The sequence below is a fragment of the Stylophora pistillata genome, chromosome 8 (assembly GCF_964205215.1).
Source record: "Stylophora pistillata chromosome 8, jaStyPist1.2, whole genome shotgun sequence".
Lineage (NCBI taxonomy): Eukaryota > Metazoa > Cnidaria > Anthozoa > Scleractinia > Pocilloporidae > Stylophora > Stylophora pistillata.
The window spans coordinates 5,690,076-5,712,644 of NC_142526.1; the positions used below are offsets into that span (position 1 = coordinate 5,690,076).

The 22,569-nt window shown below is 36.2% G+C and overlaps 1 protein-coding gene across 5 annotated transcripts; it reads right to left on the reverse strand.

Annotated features, from left to right (window-relative positions):
- Window positions 1-5: 5 nt before the first annotated feature.
- On the reverse strand, window positions 6-22,554 carry LOC111342760 (H(+)/Cl(-) exchange transporter 6-like). 5 transcript variants are annotated; one of them, XM_088731111.1, is made up of 24 exons: window positions 22,315-22,554; window positions 19,897-19,959; window positions 19,278-19,343; window positions 18,517-18,582; window positions 16,937-17,003; window positions 16,253-16,359; window positions 15,569-15,625; window positions 15,260-15,329; window positions 14,639-14,706; window positions 13,948-14,006; window positions 12,730-12,776; window positions 12,425-12,510; window positions 12,111-12,224; window positions 11,182-11,345; window positions 10,238-10,334; window positions 8,301-8,424; window positions 6,810-6,960; window positions 5,782-5,941; window positions 4,495-4,601; window positions 3,564-4,021; window positions 3,046-3,212; window positions 2,510-2,617; window positions 2,040-2,203; window positions 6-1,045 (listed from the first exon to the last, which is right to left on the reverse strand). In XM_088731111.1, the coding sequence occupies exons 1-23, from the start codon at window positions 22,372-22,374 to the stop codon at window positions 2,057-2,059; spliced, it is 2,613 nt and encodes an 870-aa protein (XP_088587237.1). In that variant the 5' UTR covers window positions 22,375-22,554; the 3' UTR covers window positions 6-1,045; window positions 2,040-2,056. The 5 variants fall into 5 exon arrangements, with proteins under 5 accessions (XP_088587237.1, XP_088587235.1, XP_088587233.1 ...); XM_088731109.1 differs by having other exon boundaries at window positions 2,078-2,203; window positions 14,639-14,688; window positions 22,315-22,552; XM_088731107.1 differs by having other exon boundaries at window positions 2,078-2,203; window positions 22,315-22,552.
- Window positions 22,555-22,569: the final 15 nt, after the last annotated feature.

Here is a 22,569-nt window from a genome sequence, read left to right on the forward strand (position 1 = left end):
GAGAATACAATAATTTTGGCATTTATTTAATTTCATCAAAATAAGTTTTTATAACAGGCAATTTCAGTGACTTAATATTCTCATTCATAATTCTAATTTTAGAAAAAATATCCTTTAAAACAATGACTAATTATCAAAATAAGCATATTATTATTTAAGGCTTAAGTTACATATTATAAATTTTGTTTTTCCTTTTCCCATTGAAATACCGTCTCCACATCTCAGACATAAGATTTAAAAAAATGGCTGTATTACCAAAATATTTAATTACAACCAAGCCTACAATTACCAAAAATTACTGCAGCAATGCAATTTTTTGAAAATTCTAATTCTTTAAAAATTGTCCTAATGGAAATCAATGTAAAAACTACATTTTTTCTGCATGAATCCTATCTATTCTTCTTGCAATAATCTATCAATTTCTGGCTTTCTAAATTTTTGACTTTGTACAAGGAAATTTAATATTTATCAGTGGCGGATCCAAGGGGAGGGTCCGGGGGGGGTACGGACCCCCCCTAACAGACCTGACGCTTACAACTTTGAAACTGAAATTCTTACATCGACAGGATCGTACATCACTTTTTAACTGGCTGATCTTTTTAATGAATCCAAGTAAATGGTACTGAAGTGGCCAAGGAATTATAATGTGCAACTGCGACTGGTAGGAGGGTGGCCTGGGGAAAAGTAATTTGCCTCAAAAGTCTAACAGTCCTTTCTGAGCCAAAGTTCAAAAATTACTGGATCCACCCCTGTTTATTAGATCTGTAATCTACATCTTACATTCACTACATTCATTTTTTTTTCATTCATTCATTCATTCACTCATCCATTCAAAACATAACAAAATAATAATTACTTTTCCCCCAGAAAAGAACATTTATGGTACAGATGGTAAGAAATATTTTCTAAATTATCATAGATTAAATCCTAGAATTTCTTCTAAATTTACATCCAGAAAATATTACTTTTAGTTTGTGCCAAGGTTTTCCAAACAGTGCTCCATATATTCATGGGTTAGATTGTATCTTGTTATCATTCCCACAAGCTGAAAAAAGAAAATATTAGGTAAAAATTTACTATTAATACACACAGACCCAAAATCTGTCAAGAAGGTAGCTTAAGGACAATCCAATTAGAGTCATTAGGTTTACCACTATCAATGCTGTCAGTGATAGTTTGTAGTTATTGAACACATAAATCAAGCATAACATGCTTCCTTATGAATACAATTCTAGTCTATACAGGGCACCCCACTGCATATTCAACCCATTCACACTTAGTACTCCAAAGTGAAACTCACAAAACTATTTACACAAAAAACCTCGTATATTTTAGAAATGTTCTTCATGTTGAAACAACCTCCCATTGAAGATTGGAAAAATCAGGAAAATTGGAGAAACTTTTTGGTTTACACATGAGCAAGCCAAAAAGTTATAACCTCTGTCAATACCAGACAAGTCATTTCTTCTCTGATTGGCTCCTTCTTGGTACGATAACATTCAGATATTCACTCTTGACCCCTTCACCCCCAATATCTCACTGATAATTCTCCTTGTTGTCTGCCAAACAACTCTTCCATGATGTTACTTTGGAGAATTTGGTATTGGATCAACTTATAATCCCCTGATGTATGACTTTCTTTATTCTCATCACTTCTCTACATCATGTGGATGTGGAAAGGAGAAATTTTGTCTTGGTCACTTATGAGAGCTTGAGTTAAGAGAGTTTTACAGTAGGCCAGTACATCACAAGAGAATGAGCTCACACCCAAACTACAGTCCAGCATAGACACTACCAGCTGCCTTTAAATATGAGGTCTCGCCCAAACTGCAGTTTTATACAAGCAGTGGGCCTTAGGTATTTACTATAGAAGGGTTCATTTCATGAAATAAATGTCCTTCCACAGTTAGCTTTTAGCCCTCGAAACACTGTCAACATAAATAAATGTTCAGATGAAAGGTTTGCCATATTGAGGGTTATACTTAAGGATGCGGTTTTGTTAAGCAACGGTTAAACTTTGTTTAAATAATCAGACCTACATGACTTTGTGGACAGTTTATCCCTGCACAAGAGTTACCTGCCCTTTAGTGTTCACCACAATCAAATGCCGCAGCCCCATTGTCCTAAATAGATTGAAGACCAGTGGCACAGGGGTCCAAGGAAACACCATATATGGGCAAGGGTTCATGTAAGGAGTTACATCCTGAAAGAAACAAAATGGTGCCAAGAAAACAGGAATGACGTAGCACTTATTAATTACCAATTTCATGCCAGGTTTTAACTATCAATTTTCTACATTTTTTCCATACATCACTTTGAGTTCTGAGACATTGGTGTTAAAGTAAACTATTTTCCATGGATGATGTTCTTCTTCCTTCTCATAACCTTTCAACTTCAGTATGTGTTGAAACAGTTCTGTAGTAACTACAGACATTTTGAAGATAAGCCTTTAAACACCATCCTCCTTCCCTATGAAAAAACACACTTTGCAGACTATGAGTTTGCTCACCATAATTTTCTGTTGATCTTCAAATTCAACTTGCAGGTCATGAATGTCAGGAAACCGAGGATAACCTTCAGTCATACTTTCAAAATTTAGGTCACGTCTTCTGGGTGTCTGAAATATTAACAATGTCAATTGAAGTACGTGTACAAGTGTAATAGCTGAACATCTATTATAATAGTACTTTGCTTACTCACAAGAAGCTCAATCTATCTTTGTGTAAAGCTAGTAGAGCTTTTTATTTTCTTCTCTTTTTGTGTTCCTCTTTTCCTTATCCCTTCACCTTAAATTTATTTAGTAGTTTATACCATCTGACCATGAATTTTACTTGAAATCATACCCCTCACTCCCACAATTCCTTGCAGCACACTGACATCTACTTAAATTGTCTTTTTTCTTTCACTGATTTTTATTTTAAATGCTGAAAGGGAAGTACTTCTCATAGCTTGTTGCTACATGCTTGTTGCTATTAACACTGTAAAACAGTTCTGACAGTGGCGTATATACTTGACTAAAATATCAATGGCATGCACCAGCTTTACCTGTGAATTCTCAGAGTAGAACACTCTCTCTTTTAGAAGAGTTACTAGCTGTGATCTTAGAATGAGTCCATGGAATGTCAGAGCCTGGGGTTCCTCTTTATCTGGGTCTGTCACAGTGGGGGCTGATAGAGCACTAAAATTTGGGTTCATTGCACCACTAGGGACATCTGCAATGACAGTCATATATATACCAAAATTTTGATAATGCAATTGATCAGAAAAACTTTTATTCATTTGATAAATGCAGCTGTTCTGCAGAATTTATTGTAGATAAAACAACAGAGACAGGTATTACTCGACAATTGCTGCATGGTCTGCTCTCAGGATATGTGCAGAGCTCCAAGTTTGGGGTGGGCAAAATCCCAACTGCATTTCCACAAGCATGTTTTCCTATAAACTTCTCCCTTGCAAAGCTTCCATGGAGGTGCAGATGTAAAAATATGAGAAGTTTACCTAGTTAACAAAACGGATGTAAAACTAGATACCGGCATTGCTGAACAGGGTGACAATGGACTTACCAACACCATGACCAGCTATCAGTCTCTCTTGAACTGTGGAGTCTTCATCAACCAAACTGGACATCACAGGAGCAGAGGTTGTGAACTTCAGATCATCCTGATTGCTCTCACTTTTTGTTTTTCTCCTCTTACTTTTCACACCCTGAATTCTTGGATGATGTTCAGAATCAGCTCTACTCCTGTGTAGCATGCTACTCTCTCCACCACTCATTAAATGTCGTCTCAGTTTTTGCTCACTTGTCAAACTGGAAAAGGTGGTTGTGCGAGCAAATCGTTCATTTGATGAATCAACTCTGTCTTTGAAGTAATTCTCTCGTGGTACTCCTGCGTTTTTGTCAACAGTCACCACTGGGAAAGCATTATGGGCTGTTGTTTTAAGAATTCCAATAATGGAGTGAATTCTCGTGTGAGGGTAAATGTAGGACAAACAGGACTCCATGATGTCTGAGGCTTTCAATCTGACAAAAATATATTTAACAAGTTTTTGCCACATGACAAATTGTAAATATCTGTGAAAATTAAAGTTCAAGTTTACAAGTAATGGACTCAAAACCGTGATCTTTTCCAGTTAGGCAATGCTTGAGCTACACGGTCACACTGTCACATAAATAGGTTAACTCTGTTGAATATGTCAGCTGCAAATGTGGTCTCTTGGAGGTTAATACAGTTGACTGCAAATAAATTGAACCTTAAAGTTAAATGGAAATAGCCCTTTTGAGGTTCAAAATAATTATCAAGGGCTTTAGGCAGTAACCTTAGAAGTCACAGAAAGTTTACTTTTAATTAGTGAGAGTCAACTGCCCTCTTTACTTCTCTGTTACACTTCTGCATATAAAATTTTGGTACAAAATCTAAACTGTACAATAGCCATTAACTTATATTTGATATAATTATGGTTCACCGAGGACTATGACTCATCACAGACCCTTACCTGTACATTTCCTGGGGGGCTGTCCATTCAAGCAAAGGAACACTCTTTAATCTAATGTGAATGTCATACAGCCCTTCATTGAACAAATCTCCTGACCATTTTGCTACCTGCAGAACCACACATTTAATCAGAAAGTGTCCAGAGTCTGAGTGAAAATGAGTTCAAATGTTCCTGACTTAATTTTTTATTACAATGATATTATTATAATATCTGAACAGAAATGAAAATCTGTTACAGGTTTGTAATGAAGTTTGAGATCTGTTTGAATGATGAAAACTTGGGGGAGAACTCTTTATGCAGATTTTTTTGGCCTTCAGAAAACTGGAACTGAAAGGATCTCTATCAAGGACCATATGAGGTTACAATTTGTTCTGGGCCTGGTTGTTCAAAGCAGTTAATTAAACTAACCAAGGGTAAAGCCAAAAATGATGGTTTAGTTTTATTGCCTAGCAGCTACACAATTCAATTCTTTGCCACAATTGAGAGCAATGTTGAAATCGGATTGGCCAATTTCCCATTGTTGATAAGAGTACAGACAATTACTGCTGCTCATGTTAATGTGTCACACAAGGTGTTATCCATCGAAAGAATAAAATTGTTTGACTTCAATATTGTGCTAAAAAACAATAAATGAACAGTGGTTTAGCATTGTCTCTACTCTTTATCAACAACAATATTTGTCATCACACTGGTCAAAATGTTGTGTGCCCACAAGATGCAGCTAATCCTGGATTATCTGAATCATCCATTCCATAAACTGCCTTTCAAAAAACCAGGCCTTGAGGTGAGTGTTGTGCTTGAAATAAATTATATGGAGGAATCCAAGATTAAATCCTCAGCAACAACTTGTTCATAAATGTTTAATTACAGTGTCCCCAACAAGCACACTAGAGGTGCTCAATGCATTGACACTCAACCAAATAAAAAGTTATTTTTTGCCCTAATGAAGGTAAGAGTTGATAGAAAATAATACTAAAAATAACTGAGGAGAATTTGCTACCTTTCTATCAAGAAATGGATAGATATTCTAGTCTTCTCGGATAGGGATGAATAAATGGAGGTCCCATCTCCTGCAGGGTTACGGGTAAGAGATGTTAATTTCCCACACATGGGAGTAATTGCTGTGTGATGGATGTCCTACCCTGGGGTAGGATGGGTGGAAGTTACTGTTTCACAGGACCCCATTTAAACTAGCTATTTGCTAAACTGGGCTACCCTGTACAAATATTCGTAAATACAGTACAATACAATATAATACATAAGAAGAGAAAAGAATTCATGTAGTACCATGAGCGTAATCATTATAGGCAGGCCATAACTGATCTCATTGGTTGACTCTATCAGGATGACAGTTAAGCTGATGGTCATGCGCACCACTCCGCCTAAAAAAGATGCTGCTCCAATCAGTGCAAACGTTCCATGGTAAGTGTGCTCATATCCCAGTAGCCTGGCTCAATAATAAAATAAAAATGGTCAAATACATTTAATAAGTACATAAATTAAATATCCGGAAAAATCAATTAAGTTATAACTATTCTTACTAAAGGTTCATGAGCATCTTGTCAAAGTGGCTTTTAAGGTATAAAGGAGTTACATTTTGGTACTAAAAAAAGGTTTCCCTTCCCAACAATTTGTTAGGGTTTCATGGCAGTATGTTGGTACACAACACGTTGCCCCAGCCAGGTCTGTTCTTCTGGTCCCAGCCTCGCCCTCCCCACCCAGAGTCTCACATGCTTACAGTTAGCAAGCCACTGTGTTCCTCACAATATATGAGCTCACCTTGGCTTAAAAACAACTAATTAACAAATGGTAAACACCACAGCGTACACTATTGAGTTATGGATGCACGCGGGAGGTTGCTAAGCACGAAAGAAGCGTAAGAGTCGCTCGAGGCGATAGCCGAGAGCGACTCTAGGTTCTTGAGTGCTTAGCAAACCTCCCAAGTGCATCCATAACTCAATAGTGTACGCTGTGGTGTTTACCATTTGTTTTATAACATAACATTCATACATTGTAGCTACAGAGTTCCGTTTTATTTAACAAATCTTACACGACCAGAAAAAACAAGCGCGCGCGGAAAAATAGTCTTTGCATTTGCTCACGTCAGCAAAGTACACCCATGGGCAAATGGGGGACGCTAAATTGACCAATCAGAGCGCGCGCTTTACTTTGGTTATGTTATAATTTTATATGCAAGCACCCAAGTGGTGATGCCACCCTTTATGGTGTCACCTCTTTTATGGATTAGTGGGTACAATTATTGATAAGAAAGGAGATGATAGTCAAGATGAGTTCTAGAGAAGGGTTGTTGTTACCTGCAGAGCTCACCAATAAACCTGCCATAAGCTGCACCACATAGTAAGCAAGGAACAAACAGACCACTAGGAACACTTGCTCCATATGTCCAACATGCCAGGAAGTAGAAACAAATAAAAAAGATTCCTAATGATGTCAAACTGAAGGCACCTGATGAAAAACAAAAGAAAGACATTTTCAGGTTAATAGAGGTGCGGTCTGGTTGTGGTGTTGGTGATAATTCTTGACAGCATGCCACACCCTACAATGTTCATTCAGAAAGAAACAGATAGTCATGGTAATACTGGTTATAGTGCAGGTAAGAACATTTTCATTTGCTGCACTTTTATCCCTTTAAATTAATTCTATCTCTATGAAAGTTCTCTTGGGTTTGCAATTAATTCCTTTATTCTTGTGACCTTAATGTTTAATTCAGGGGTGATATAATGTATTGGAAAATTCATTACTTGATGAGGGAATTCCGCATCAAATTGCACCCGAAAACCGATATTAAAGGAATTTCAAGTGATGAGTGCAATATCCGTTTTCAAGTGCAATCTAACACAGAATTCATGAGTGAAGTAATGGATTTTCTTTGAATCGCAAAATAAATAAAAACAAGAAAAAAAAAACAGCACTGCTTATAGCTATATTATATATGTATAGATTCAAAACAATATCACATAAGCCTTGTTTTCAACTCGACCTCAAAACTCCATGTTAAATATCTCACTTCTTTAACCAACCAGAAAATGAGACTTTATTCAATAATGTGATTCTATGGAGAATTTAGAGGCTATAGGCACTCCTAGGGGTCAAAAAGTTAATTAAAAGAAAACATAAGCCAATCAGACATCACATTTAACAATTATTCCACGAGCGTGCATTGGATATGAGATGATAGATAGCCAACAAGGTGCATAGCACCAAGTTGGCTATAATCATCTCATATCCAACAAGCGCAAGTGGAATAATAAATTATTATTTTATTTCAAAAGGTTAAATTAAATTATTAAATTTTATTAAATTTTTTTAGCTCCCTTTTGATTTTAGGCTGACACATGCACTTACCATATTTGCAAATTAAGGTATATTGGCTTATATACCATAATGGCTAAGCCAATAAAAAGTCTTGAATTACATTATCCAATGATCCAGTTTTTAATAATATTTAACATTTTTCCCAACTATAAATTAGAGGAACCAAACAAAAAGTAAATGCAAACTGTATTTTGAGATTCCATTAAGAAATTGTTTGAAAAATGTCCAAGGACGAGTCCAAAACTTGTCAAATTATAATGCAAACATTTTATACACATCTCATTAAGTTGGCTGGACAGAATTTGATTTAATTGAACAGCAAGGAGCCATGAACAGTCATCAAACAGCTACTGTAACAGCTCTGATTAGTGCAAAACAAAAATCACCACAGTGACTGTAATGATTTGAATGCTTTGCTGTGTAGCACTTCCAAAAATAAATTACCCATAGAGGAAAGAACTGGCTCTTACCATCAAGGTGAAAAAGATGCCGAATTGCTGATTCCTGGGAGGTAAAGAACAATGTTGCCATGTCATTGTACTGTCCTTCTTGACAAAAGTAAGATTTAGTGTCATTTGCAGATGAGGCACTACCCTGAAGAAACAATCAACAATAAATAGATGATGCATTAATATTTTACACCCTAACATCAGTATATATGCATATTCTCCATACTGCTCTCTATACATTTCCTTGGGTGCTGAGAAGGAGAATTTGTTTAAAAATCAAGAGCTTCTGTAGTTGGTGATCATTTCTATTATTCTCCTAACCTTCGTGCATAGTGTAATTCATATATCTTATTAACCAAGTGCAAGGGCCCTACTGGGAGAATATTGGCCTGAGGTCTTGACAGTACAGACTGAGCGCAGCTCGGTCCGTACAAAAAAGACCGAGGGCTGATATTCTTCCAGTACGGTCCCAAGCTAGCTTGGTTAATAAGAATTTATTATACCACTGAAGTTCAAAGGGACACAAGTGCGGTATCATTCGGGACCATTAGGGACAGTGCCCAGTCCAATACTGAGAGATTATATCGACTGGCAATAGAGCATTTTGATTGGTTGATTTTAGTTACTGGCCCTCTGACTGCCCGAGTCTTGTAATAAAAGGGTGATATTGAAAGGAAAAATTAGATGTCAGTCACCCTTAAGGGTACGGGTGAAAAGGTTAAAAGTAAAAACCTTAAAGTGCACCTAGACCCGAAAATTTTTTTTCGCTTAACGAAATAGACGTATTTTTTGGAGTATTTCTGTGCAAACATTTTTTTATTTGCTCAAATCTTCAATTGTCTGTGCCCAGTCAAAATACGGAAAATCGGCCGCCATCTTGCCCCATGGCCGAGTTTAAAGAGGAATGGCTCTAGCAGGTACTGTGACGTCAAATCGAGAACACGAAAGTCTGCATTTCACACATTTTCGCTTGTTTGGGAAGGTTGTAGTCGATTTTTTCCAAAAATATGCCGACTAAGTGTGTTGTAGGAGGATGTAGCAACGTGCGAAATTTGCAAGAGGGTATCACGCTTCATACATTCCTCATACAACACACCTGGTCGGCATATTTCGGACAATATCGACCACAACCTTCCCAAACAAGTGAAAATGTGTGAAAAGCAGACTTTCGTGTTCTCGATTTGACGTCACATTATCCGCTAGAACCATTCCTCTTTAAACTCGGTCGTGGGGCAAGATGGCGGCCGATTTTCCATATTTTGACTAGGCACAGAAAATTTAAGATTTAAGCAAATTAAAAAAATTTTGCACAGAAATACTTCAAAAAATAAGCTTATTTCATTAAGCGAAAAAAAATTTTTGGGTTTAGGTGCACTTTAAGTTGAAACATCCCTAATGACGTGTTATAAAAATAGTTTCTCCTCGTTAATCAGAATGGATGAAAATATCACCAAGAATAAAATTATATTGCATGTGATTTAATGCTCAATTTTCATAAATGATACCATACATTCACACAGCTATGGGGAAAGATTTTGGACGAGAAAATTATTGAGTTGAGTTAAAAATATATTTCAAGCTAAAACAACCTTCCCCCTCTCCCTTGCTTTAATTCAAGGTTTTGCATGCATAATATATCATTGAAGTATATTTACCTCTTACTAAAAAGCCTAGTTTAAGGTCTGTACAGTAATGTAAGACCAGTTTTTTCAGGGTCCAGGTAAGTAGTGTACAGCCATAAATCCAAGCAGAAAACTAGGTTCTGTAACTTACAGTAAGGACTGAGAAAATAGGGATAGTAAGTTATTTATCAACCCAATCTTTCTAATACAATAGAGGGGGGAAATTTCAATTAAACACAAACTTTTGAATTAAGCTGTTGAGGGAGTGAGGCTGTTCAGTGAAATATGGCTAATTATTGCCCATGCATTAACTGAGAGATATAATACATTAACAACCTGTACCGATGGAAGTGTTTTACAGCGTGCAAGGTAAATGGGACCAAAGAAAGCTACTGATGTTGTGATCAAGCCAACCAGGACTGCTTCAAGAATCCTGCAAAGTGAAATTAACAAATCGACGTCGTGGTTTAGTGTGGTCTGTACTCTTATCAACAACGATATTCACCATCAGTGGTCAAAATGTTGCAACAATATCGACGTCAAGAAAAATGACTATTTCAGTGCATGACATGTTGTATGACATGCTGACACCAGCAGCCATGTCTGTTCTCTTATTGACAACAAAAAATTGGCCAATCAGATTGCAACATAACTGCCAATTGTGGTAAAAAGTCTTGTCAATCTAGGAAATAATGTAAATGTAGGGATGCTGATAGGAAAGCTCTAAGCGACTTCTCCTGAAATGATCCCCCCCCCTTAAAACATGACTGAGCATGACTGAGGCATGAGAATAAAAATTAACGACAAGGATGATAAAAAGTATATTTAATGAGAAAGGGGATAAATATTAAAGCATGAAGGAGGTAAGTGAGTGGAAATGGAATGGAAATACATGTAAAGTAACCTTCAGGATTAAGATGATTGATTGACAGTGGCATGAACAAGCGAAGCGAAATGCATCAAAGACAAATTCCCAATTGGTGATTCTGGGAGCATACTCTTTGACCTTAATTAACCAAAAACCAGATTTAAATGTGCGTGGGGATTTTCAATAAGTATTTAACCCTCAATCTACACCCTAACATCTGTTTGCATTTTCTACATACTGTTCTCTACACATTTCAACAATCAAGAGCTTCAGTCTTTGATGTTGCTCATTTCTTTAGTCTTAATTGTGACCTTGGTGTGGGATTCAGTGGTGATATTGTAAGTAACAGCAACTGGATGCTCGTCATGCACTGCGTTATGGGTCACAGGATTAAAAGACCTTGTAAGCTTACCTCACATGCTTGGATCGGGAATAAACATGCAAAATGCGATGCACTGTCAGGTGCTTATTTAATGCATTAAACCATGCTCCAAGGAGACCACCAACAAAGCCCATAGCTATGAAGATCAGAACATCTTGTATGTTCCAAAGGTTGCATTTCTTTTCTCCGCGACACTTTGAGTTCATTGAAACACAGGAAAGAGAATTCGTTCAGTAATAATTGTAAACCCTAGTTTAAGGTTCTGTAATATTGCCCTAAAACTCATATAAGCATAAACAAAGTAATCAAAGTGAAACTCATTTATTCCCGAGCTCCTTATACTTCTTTAGAATTTGTCTTGTTGTTTTTCCTCGATAGTTGTTTTTTAATTATGTTGAACTCAATACAAAAGAGTCCACGTATGTTTTTTTCGTTACGCCAACAAGATGAGACCCCAGAATGTTGCTTTAATTGAAGAAAAAACATTTCACAATCACACAAAATCACAACTGAAACAAGATAGTAAGGTTTCTTTTTCTACAGTACAGTTAGCAAGGTCACAAATATCTCTCTCTTGCTGTCTTTTGTTAAATCTAAAATTTAAAAGTTTTCACCTCCAATTCAACAAATACATAATTATTTTAAAAGCTAATTTAAAGCAAACAGTGTTTTCAAAGTTATTACACAAATTAAGCTCCAAAGATTTAGCTCCTAAATTTAGTTCCACAAGCCACTCTCAATAAACATTGCCAAAAAAATGAAGATAATGATGATCTTGATGTTCATAATGGTTTTTTTCAACATTATAGTCCTATTGCCCAAAAATATTTTTTTAATTTCTTGATATCTTGTAAAAAATTTACAAAACAATTCTAATAGCCTTATGACCCTGCAGAGCCTTGCTTGTAATGTAAAAATCATAAATTTCAAAGGGAATTAATATCAAGAAAGGTACTCACACTAAAGAGTCCAAAATTAAGCAATCCTGGTTGATTAAATGAGCCCCAACCATAGCCTTTTATACCAGATAAACAAAAGTTTAATGTGACCGTAGAAGCCATAGAACAGAAGAACTGCAAAAAAAGAAAACAAAAAATCACTCAGTGACACATTTTACATTTGAGGAAACCTTTCACAATGTGTCAATCAGTGACCATTACTTTCTATCTTTTTAACAACTCAGTTCAGTTGTTATTTATTTTATGACCAACAATAACAGTTAACTCTGATATTTCAAATTTATTTCCTAAACAACAGGAAATATCTTATTTACACTTCTCCAAGTAAGTCCCTGGTTCCAAAATGAACTTCCTTCCTCCAGACTAAACAAAACTCCACCAATGGGAGCACCAAATGCAGCTAGAGAAGAAAAAAAACTGAATTGTTAAAAAGTCTCCAATAGTCTATTTATTAATAAGTTTTTACTGAAAAGCAATATATGAATGCCTTTAATTTTGGACCTAATAAAAGTCATGCTTGATTTATAGGTAAATTATGTTGATTTGACAAAAAATTAAGTACATGCATCGTCTTAGTCAGTGTATTCTCAAATTGATGATTAGAGAGTATGTTAATTACCTGCCACTCCGGCAGCTGCTCCTCCAGACACAAAATCTCTCTTCTCTCTGAAAGAATAGTGATGGTAAAAAGTGCTTAGAACAGAAAACAATTTGAAAAAAAATGTGATTGATAAGTTTTCTCTTACACCTGTTGGGCAACAGGACTGGTCAGCAACACGACTGGTCAGCAGCTCATCCCACTTTCTGTAGCATGAAGTGACTACAGGTATTGATACACATCCTACTGGAATGCTAGTCAATCACAAGTTACACCTCAGCAGTAGTTTCAATATAATTTGATACCAATGGGTATTTTGGAAAAGCGGGGAGTTCGCTCTGATAGCTTCGACGGCCTCCTCTCCCTTACAACATCTACTTCAGACACTTGCGGTTACATTTTCCGTATTTTCAGATTCAATCCATTCCAATTTATTGCGTTGTTATTCTTAGAAGTCTAACAATTAGGAGAATGATGAGATTTGTGTAAAAGCTAAAAGTAAGTAACAGGAAGGTACTACATAATTATAACTACATCTTCCCACTACCCTGCTGTTATTGACCCTGCCTACTAATAAGCATTTCCACATGTTTCCTGCAAAAGTAGCTGGAAAAGGTAAAAAAGGTAAAGTCTGCTTACTTACGAGCCCATGGCCCATCAGTGTCTAGTGCTTAACTCTGGTTTCCATAGCATGAAGCCACCAGGAGCATTACTCTACTCCCCCCTGGATGGAGTGCCAGTCCATCGCAGGGTTACCCCCCAGCATTAAATTTCCCAGTACCCATTTAAACACCTGGGTGAAGAGAGGCACTGTAAGAGTAAAGTGTCTTGCCTAAGAACACAACACAATGTCTCCAGCTGGGGCTTGAACCTGCAGGACCACTCGATCCAGAGTTGAGCACACCAACCATGAGGCCACTGCGCCTCCCACTAAAATTAGCTGGTACTTAATATTTAAAATCCAGCGTGGAGAGAGGCACTGTGTGAGGAAAATTTCTGGCCTGAGAAATACACACGTCTGGTCATAGTTCCAACCCAGACCCAGCCCCCTTAGGCTGGTATTCCAGGTGCTAAATCCAAACACCACACAGAAGCATCAGGTCCACAGGTTGCAAAAGCCTCATTTAAATGTTGAACTGGGCAATATTTATGTTTGAATGGTTTGTTTTAAGTCTATAAAATGATCATCTTTATGTATCATTAATATGATTCTATTATGGTAAAAATAAAGTTGAATACCTGTCTGTACGGAAATAGGGGAAGTTCAATTTGATTTTACTAAATGCAATACTTTGGAACTGCAAATTAAGAAAAGAGAAACATTCTGTTTACAAAAATGTTTTGAAAAAGATTACAATTAACATACAGTCATATAGATCATTATTAATAATAAATCAAAGAGCAAAAAAAGAAAAACTAAAATTAAAAATGAAAACCAGATGAAAAAAATTATTATCATAATGAAGCATACACTTAATTGTTGATTCTGACAATTATAAAATTTTCTTATAATTTGTTTTTCATTTTTAATCAGTTATTAAATAAATTACATCATATAGCTACACTTCATTAAGAAACAAGAATAATTAAAAGTGTATGCTCCATGTATTAAACATTGCTCCCCCGGCTTGAATTATCACATTATCTTACATTTGAGAACTTAATAACCATTATATCACCAAAAAATAAACCTTTAAACCATGAAAGTGATCAGCATCCACATGACAACATCTACTTCTTATTTCTACTTACAATAAAACTGCTGAATTATACATGAGGATCACGAGAAAAGAAGAATTGATTACCAAACCAAAGAAGCTCTTGATTGTTAAACAAATTCTCCTTGTCAGCACCTCAGGAAATGTATAGAGAACAGTAGGGAGAATATGCATACTGATGTAATAGGGTGTGAAGGGTTAAGTTGTATCACCTGAGGTATTCCAGCGCCAATAATAGCACCACTGTGGATCATGGGTCCTTCTTTACCAACAAATAAACCTGAATTCAAAAAATTAATCGAGAATAACTAGATACCATCAAGAGTCCAACCCATATAAGTGTCCACCCTGTAGGTAGGAAAAGTTAATTATTGCTCAGCTCCGAATATACACTCACCCCACCTCTCTCCCATCATCCCCACCCTCTCTCCCCCCCCCCCCAAAAAAAAAGCAGAGGTGCAAAAGAGGAGAGTTGATTAATTTGTTCTTTACCAGCTTAAAATCTTTAACTGCACTGTCTATTTTACTTTTTCAGATTTTGTTAGAAGGATTTTTTATTTTAGAAAATAACTTACTCTTATTAGCTGAAACTGGTGAAAATTATAAATGAAGTGCCTAGCCTCAATTTAGTACCTGTCTTGATTGATTGCCCACTGCAAATGTCCAAAAATATAATAGGTGCCCAGGGGTCCTTAACTGGTTAAATTAACAGTATATGTTGAAAAGAAATCCTTAACAAAACTATCACACTAGAGAAGGAAAAAAAATCAGGAAAGGGGCCTGAAACTGTAGTTCTTCTTATTCTATGGGGAAGTGTAAAATTTCCAACATACCTCCAGCTACACTAAACAGCACACCAACTGCCTTGCAAACAAGAGTTTTAAGCCGTACTACATGAGGGACCTACAATGTCAAAAAAGGAACTTCCTAAGAGAGGACAAATTATTTCTAGGTGGGGTCAGGGAGGGGGACGGAGGCTCTGAGATGCATTCAACATTTTTTTTTTGTAAAGATTTCTTTTGGCATCTTTATCACGCATTGTATTCCTTAGTATCAATGTTTATGTTGCTAACAATTCTTGTCGATGTATCAAACAAGCTCCTCCTGAAAATAGCTGAGGTAATGCAGTTATATCAACCAACCTTGACTCCATTTAAGTAACACTTGATTTCTGGAATTCCACTCCCAGCTGCTACAGGCTAAAATGAGATCAAGTTATTCACTACATTTATCAAATGAATATTAATTTAAAACCATAAAGGAGGAAACTTTGTTAGATCCCCCACTCAAAAAATCTCAAGCACCCTGAATTCCAACTTAGGCCATCTCCACACCAACATGTTAAGTATTAATTTTAGTATGAAGTATCATTGATTCACAACTATTATAATATTTAATTATTATTATAATATCAATATTCTAAATGGTAAGAATTAACCCTTTCCCTCTCAAGATCTCATTAGCAATTCTCCTTACTGTCTGCCATACAATAATAATATCAGTTTAGAGAATTTGGTATTGAGATCAACTAATAACTCCCCTGATTCATATTTTTCTTTGTTCTCATCCCCTATCTGCTGACTGTTATATTTATATTTTAGTGAGAAGTTTTTCTTGGTCATGCATGGGAGTTAAAAAAAATGAACTGAAAAGAAGAGAAAGACTGCTATCCCATATAAAAGTTGACTGAATCTGTTGATTAAAATTAATTGTTTGTCAAGACTAATCATGAATGACAAAATCTACCGATATGTCACATCAGCCAAACAGAATCATGCACACACAATCAAGTTTATGACATCACGTTAAAACCATTCCTTCCTTACCTCAATAACACACAGAATCCCAGCTATAAGACAAAATACTCCATTAAAAGCCATCATTATTAAAAGAGTAACAGCTAAGCAACCAGAGGGTGTGCACTCCTTTAGAGCTGATATCCAAACAATAGTGAGAAATAAAGTCAAGGAGCATCTTTTAGTTGATAAGCATATCCAAAATTCTTTCCATTAAATTACCTCAGATCCACAAAGGATATGTGGCCAAAGAATATCTAAACCTCAGCTAAAATTTTAAATAACATCTTATTCTCTACAATGTTATAATTATACCTAGCTAACATTAGATTTCAAACAGTCAAGTAAGGTTTAAATTTTACCATTTTTCTTATTTTATCTACAAGCTTATACAAAGCAATTGTGTTTACAAAATTTAATGTAAAAACTGAGTTTGTCTATTGAGTCACTAAGCTAGGAATTTTGGAGTTAACTTCATGCAGGCAGAATGAAGAATGAATAAAGTACAACTATATATACTGACATGAAACTCCCGGCTAACATTTCTCTTTCTTCACAGAGTTTTTATGGGTTTTAATTTACCTGTTAATTTACTTAATTTTCCACACGTCTTCGACCCTTCACAACTAAGAAGCTTAATGTTAAACTATCATGTCGAAAGGTGGATTTTAGACTCAGTCTGTTAAATAAAATAAACAAAGTGAAAAAAGATACATTTGTCAATAGTGTGAAATTTCCACTTAGTTAAGAGTGTCACAAAATAGTCAATAAAAACAGCCACCTGCAAATTAAACATAGAACCAAAAAAAATTAGTTAAAAAAATAATACAAATGGAATATAAAGTTTCAATCAAGTTATTAAAAGTTAAAGCACACGTGCACAAGTTTGCTCTAGCTCAACCATTCACATCCTAACATCAGTATGCATATTCTCCATACTGTTCTCTTTACATTTCCTAAATTGCTGACAAGGAGAATTCACTTATCAATCAAGAGCGTCTGCATGTGGTTGTTGATCATTTTCAATATTCTTATGACCTTTATGTGTGATTCAGGGGTGATACTGTAAGGAGAAATTAGATGAGGTCACTCTTGGGTATAATAAAGGGTTAATGAGATGATATCAAGAAAGGAAGAGAATATTCAAATGTCTGCGAGAACCTGTCTGGGAAATGGAATTTTACTTGCAACAGTATACTATTTTCCGGTGAAAATAATTATCAAGAGGTGAATTTATGTTGTTTATGAAGAAATTTCAAGAAGGGGATTTATATGTAGCTGCATGAGGATAATTAACAATTATTCCAAGAGCGCACGTTGGATATGAGATGATAGATAGCCAATGAGGCGTGTAGCACCAAGTTGGCTATAATCATCTTATATCCAACAAGCGCGAGTGGAACAATCGTTTAATTAAAAAAAAAACACCCCAAAGATATTAGAAAAATCTTCTCGACTTTATTTTGTAAGAAGAAATCGGATGTTACAATGTACAGACATTAGATTATGGTATTATTGGCTCATATACCATAATGGCTAAGCCAATGAAAAGTCTTCAATTGCATTATCCAATGATCCAGTTTTTAATAATTATATATATAGGTTAGACAGTAATTTAGTGTTCCCTCTAGCTCCTATGAATTTCATCGCAAGTTATATTAGTTACAAGAATTTGATGTTAAAGCAAGATAATAACTTCTACCTGATAAGTTTAGGTATTCTCACTACCTGTTTGCTGGATAATGTATGGATATCATAGGAAGAAGTTACATGTTAATCACTTGCAGGAGTTAACAGGCATAAAATTTTTTCCAAAAATGTAATTCGTATTAACAAAGATTTAGTAATACATAGACAGGTAAAAATGAACCATATAATATCCCAATGTTTAGGTGACTTCATGACGCCATTGTCAAGGGTACAAATTAAAATAAAATTAACAAAAGCGAGTTCAAGAGTTACAACTAATCTGCATAGGGGAGGTAGCTACACAAATACTTTAACACGGATAGAATCTGTTTGCACGTTCAAACTCGGTGTTAATTGTTTGATGTAAAGCATCTCGTCGACAAGACAATCGAGTTTGTTCATGCACTTCTTGAGAACTTTGAAACAGCTAAGAAGGTCCTCAGTAATTCTTAGTACTTTTATTTTTGCAGCAATCAGTTGTCAGATACTGAATTAAATTAATCCATGGAAAAGTCGATTAAGAATTCTTTCTCTTTCATGGTTTTACTGATCAGTGACACTTAACATTTTTTTGAAAACTTTTCTCAAAGAGTAACAACTCTTACCAAGCCAGTCAAGATCCCAATAGCACCTGTTACCAACCATCTGACCACCTCTTGCCCCAAAAGTGACTGGTAACCAATTAGAAATGATAATAATATGATTAAAAAAACTGTATGTCATCAACATGATCATAGTGGACAGGTAGGAAGGGAATGGAGTTCAATGAAAATGGAGTGTCAGAGGTATGGTGATGAGTATAGTAGGAAATGCAAAATGGGAAACAGGAGATGGGAGATCAGAGATTGGAAATGGAAGATAGGAGATAGGAAATGAGAGATGGAGGATAGGAGATGGGGAATTTATCAGGATAGAAAGATGGTGAGCAATAAAGTGGACATTTGTTCACACTATGCATAATAATGAGTTTTGGTGATATCAAGAATAAAATTTGGTACTGACTTAATACCTTTATTTACCCTCGGCAGTGTTTATAGCACAAGTGCTAGTGGGGGCCGAGCAAACAACTGAAAATAAATAATTCAAATTGAACATAACATTGTTAAGAGTCCCAACTGGCCAGAGGAAAACGAGTTAGCTATTTATAAGCACAGCCGAGGATTTGAACTCGGAGCTTTCTTGAAACAAATTCAGGTAGGGCTCAGGGCAGGACTCGAACCCAGAAGTGGTAGATTGCGAATCCAACATGCTGACCACTCAACCACGCTGCCTCCAGACAAACTTACACCAACTGGTATATCAACATTCAAAAAGTAGCAAGGTTCATTGTGGCTTTTAATTCAAAATTGTTCAACAATATTTTTACCTTTTTATCTCTGGATGCTAGCATTCTTGAAAATGGTTTGTTGTAACAAACATCATAATCTAGGCTCTAGAAGGGAAATATTAAATCTCCATAAATTATTTTTCAGATAGTCTAATAAATAAGTGGCACGATACATTAAATTTTAGCAGTTGAAATGCAAATTGAACTTAAGCATGCAGTAACGGACAAGGATATTGGTGAACTGATAAAATGCAGTTAAACCCTTTCAATTCTTAAGAGAAAGTAAAATTTACCTTTACAATACTAAGAGACCTCTCCTTTGAATGGTGGTTCTAGTTGTTATTTTTTACATTCCTGCAAACTACTCTTAGACTATTAGCCTGTAGATCATGTTTAAAAACCATAGGATCTTCATTCATATTTAAAAGCAATTAAGAAGACCAATTTGCTTTTGAATAAAAAAGAATAAAAACCTGCTTCAAATGAAAGAGGTCTTTTAAACATTTTTTTTTCAAACAGAAATGGGATGAGGAGAAAAATAAATTCAACTAAAGGATTTTGTTTGATAAAAGACCACATTCTCAGAGCTCAAATTATAACAAATGTATAATGGACAGTGGTAAGAATTTATATTGAGATCTTTGGCTCTAATAGATACCTCATAGTCTTTCCTTGGAAGTTTTGATCCTGATTGCAAATGTCTTCCCGTATGAAGCTCCATCTGAGGAAAGGAAATTCAACCTCTTACTCACAATCCCCACATTACTTTTTCAGAGTAATTTCCAATTGAAAGCGATCCTGGGAAAGGTAAAGAATCTGATCCTACCAACATGTTGGCAAACACATCAGCCAAAGCGTCAGTGGACAGTCAACCAGCAGTCAGTCAACTGTTGGCCATGATCCTGGATTGCTTCACTTTTTTTTCTTTGCTCTGTGATTGGTGTAAGAGACTTGCCCCAAAAAGATTTGTTTCAACCAATCAAAATTAATGCAAAACTAACACCAATCCTTACTTTTTTACTTGCATTTTCCTACACTCCAAGCAGGTTACTTGTTTTTCCTTTGAGTTCTCATTAGTTAACCCTTAAACTTCCATGAGTGATCGAGACAGAATTTTAAATGGGTACCGGCAAATTTAATGCTGGGCGGAGTGACCCTGCAATGGACTGGCATCTCATCCATGGGGAAGTAGATCTGAAATACTCTTGGTCACTTCATGGTACGGAAACAGGAGTTAAGCCCTGGCCTAATGGGGCGATTGGCTCATAACCAGTCTTTCTCTTTACTTTTTTATCTTGGTCATTATAGCAGGGGTGCTAAATTTCAAAATGGCTGCCTCACATTTTCTTCAATGATACCAAAGGAGAGATACCGGTAAACATAATGAAAAAAAAAATTCAGTTATGAAGAGTATAAACAAAAGTTACTAAGTTTGGAGTAACACCAAAGAAACTTAAAGATATCAGGTTTTTTACTCGTTCAAATAAATATCAAATTCCCATGAAAATTGGCTCCTGATCTCAAAACAAGTAATCAAAACAATTGTAACAGAAACAGCAACGATGTTAAACAAATTTACAACAGTAAGCAATCATATTAGTCAGAATGGCCGTTTTCACACTAGAGGACAGACAAATCGTCTGGACGGATAAATCGTCTGGACAGACAAATCATCTTAGACAAACAAATCGTCTGATGTGAAAACGGGACGAACAAATTTTTCGACGAACAAATTGTCTGATATTCGGCCGTCTGGAAAGACGATTCGCCTGTCGAGACGAACAAGTCGAAGACAGTACGACTTAAATTCATATCAGACAGTGAAATGTTCGATTTTTTCGCCATAAGGAAATGGGACTAGCAACAGAGCGAGGTTTTATGGGAAGTTTCGACATGGCAGCAGCCATTTTGCTTTACAACACGACCTAGTGTCAGTTCTCTTTGCACTCATAAGATGGACAACTATTCGGCATATGGCCTTCTCGAATTCAAATTCGACGAACAAATGCCAGACGATTTGTCTGTACAGATGATTTGTCTGTCCTCTAGTGTGAAAACGGCCAATAATTATTTGCCTCAGGCTCAGTGAACATTGCTGAATGATCCCCTCAATTTCATCTCAGTGATTACTTTACAATATTCACTTTGACTCTGGCAAATAATTATTGCTGAATAATAATGTCAACTTGGTTAAGCCCCACAGGGCAGGGGTACTCCCCCAAAATAATTTTATTACTATCACGCACTGCCCGACTGGCTTGCAATTTTGCGGATCTTCATCTATATTGTGATATCAATTTCATCCAACACGAAAATAATATTCTCTAAAATGAAGGTTTATCACCAAAATGTAGAAAGATGATTTCAGTCTAATCATGAACCTGGGACAAAGAAAAATTCTGAGTCCCCACAAGGAATCCACCCTCAGATATTCGGACTCCGCCCTCCGATGTTCTATCACTGAGCCTCAGAGACTCCCCAGTGACCAAGGCCCATTATGAAGTTCATACATGACATGTGTCTTGCATACTGTTAGGCTCGCCAATGTCGATAGCATCATGTTTTGTATAGAATAAGAAAGAGGGTGAGTTAGGAGCTCAGTAAAGAAATATGGAAAGATGTATTCATCCAGTCACAAACATGGGACCAAAATGTAGTTTACAGAAAGATAAAACTAATAAATGTTAAATCTATATCAGATCATTGAACTGGATCTCATTTCCACTTTCATTTGCACCCTCCCCTCCCCCCTCTCCTCTTCAACCCGGAGAGGGAGGGGGAGGATTTTGACGCTTCAAATGAGGAGGATACAAATTTCAGTCATGATTTGTGAAGATCTTGTACTTATGGTAGTTTTAGTATGTTCCGTTTAGAAAAACAGGTAAGTTCCAAGAGTCATATTACACACACTTGAACTCCCATTCCTGGACGAGGCTTCCGGCGCGTAAAAAAGGAAAGACCTCTTGAGCTAGTATTTTAACTGTAGAGTGTGGCCCATAAAATTACACGGATGCCATCATTTCTTACTATGATCTAAAACTGTATCCCGTAAATTTAGGAGAAATCCTACACTTACCAACTCCTGTGACAGATCAGAAGGTTCAAGGTGGTCTAGAATTCTCTCTGGGTCCTCCATCAGGGATCAAAGACCGTTTGATTCCCACTTTCAAAAGGAAGTGCTAAGGTCTATGAGTCTCTTTTAAGCTCTCTGTTCAACATAAAACCTCAACTTATCAGCTTTCGAGAAGTTCCTTGCCATTTCGCCTCAGCTCGATACGCATTCAACAACTTTCGAACCTTTAAGTCGATAGTAGACTGGAAACGAATGCTG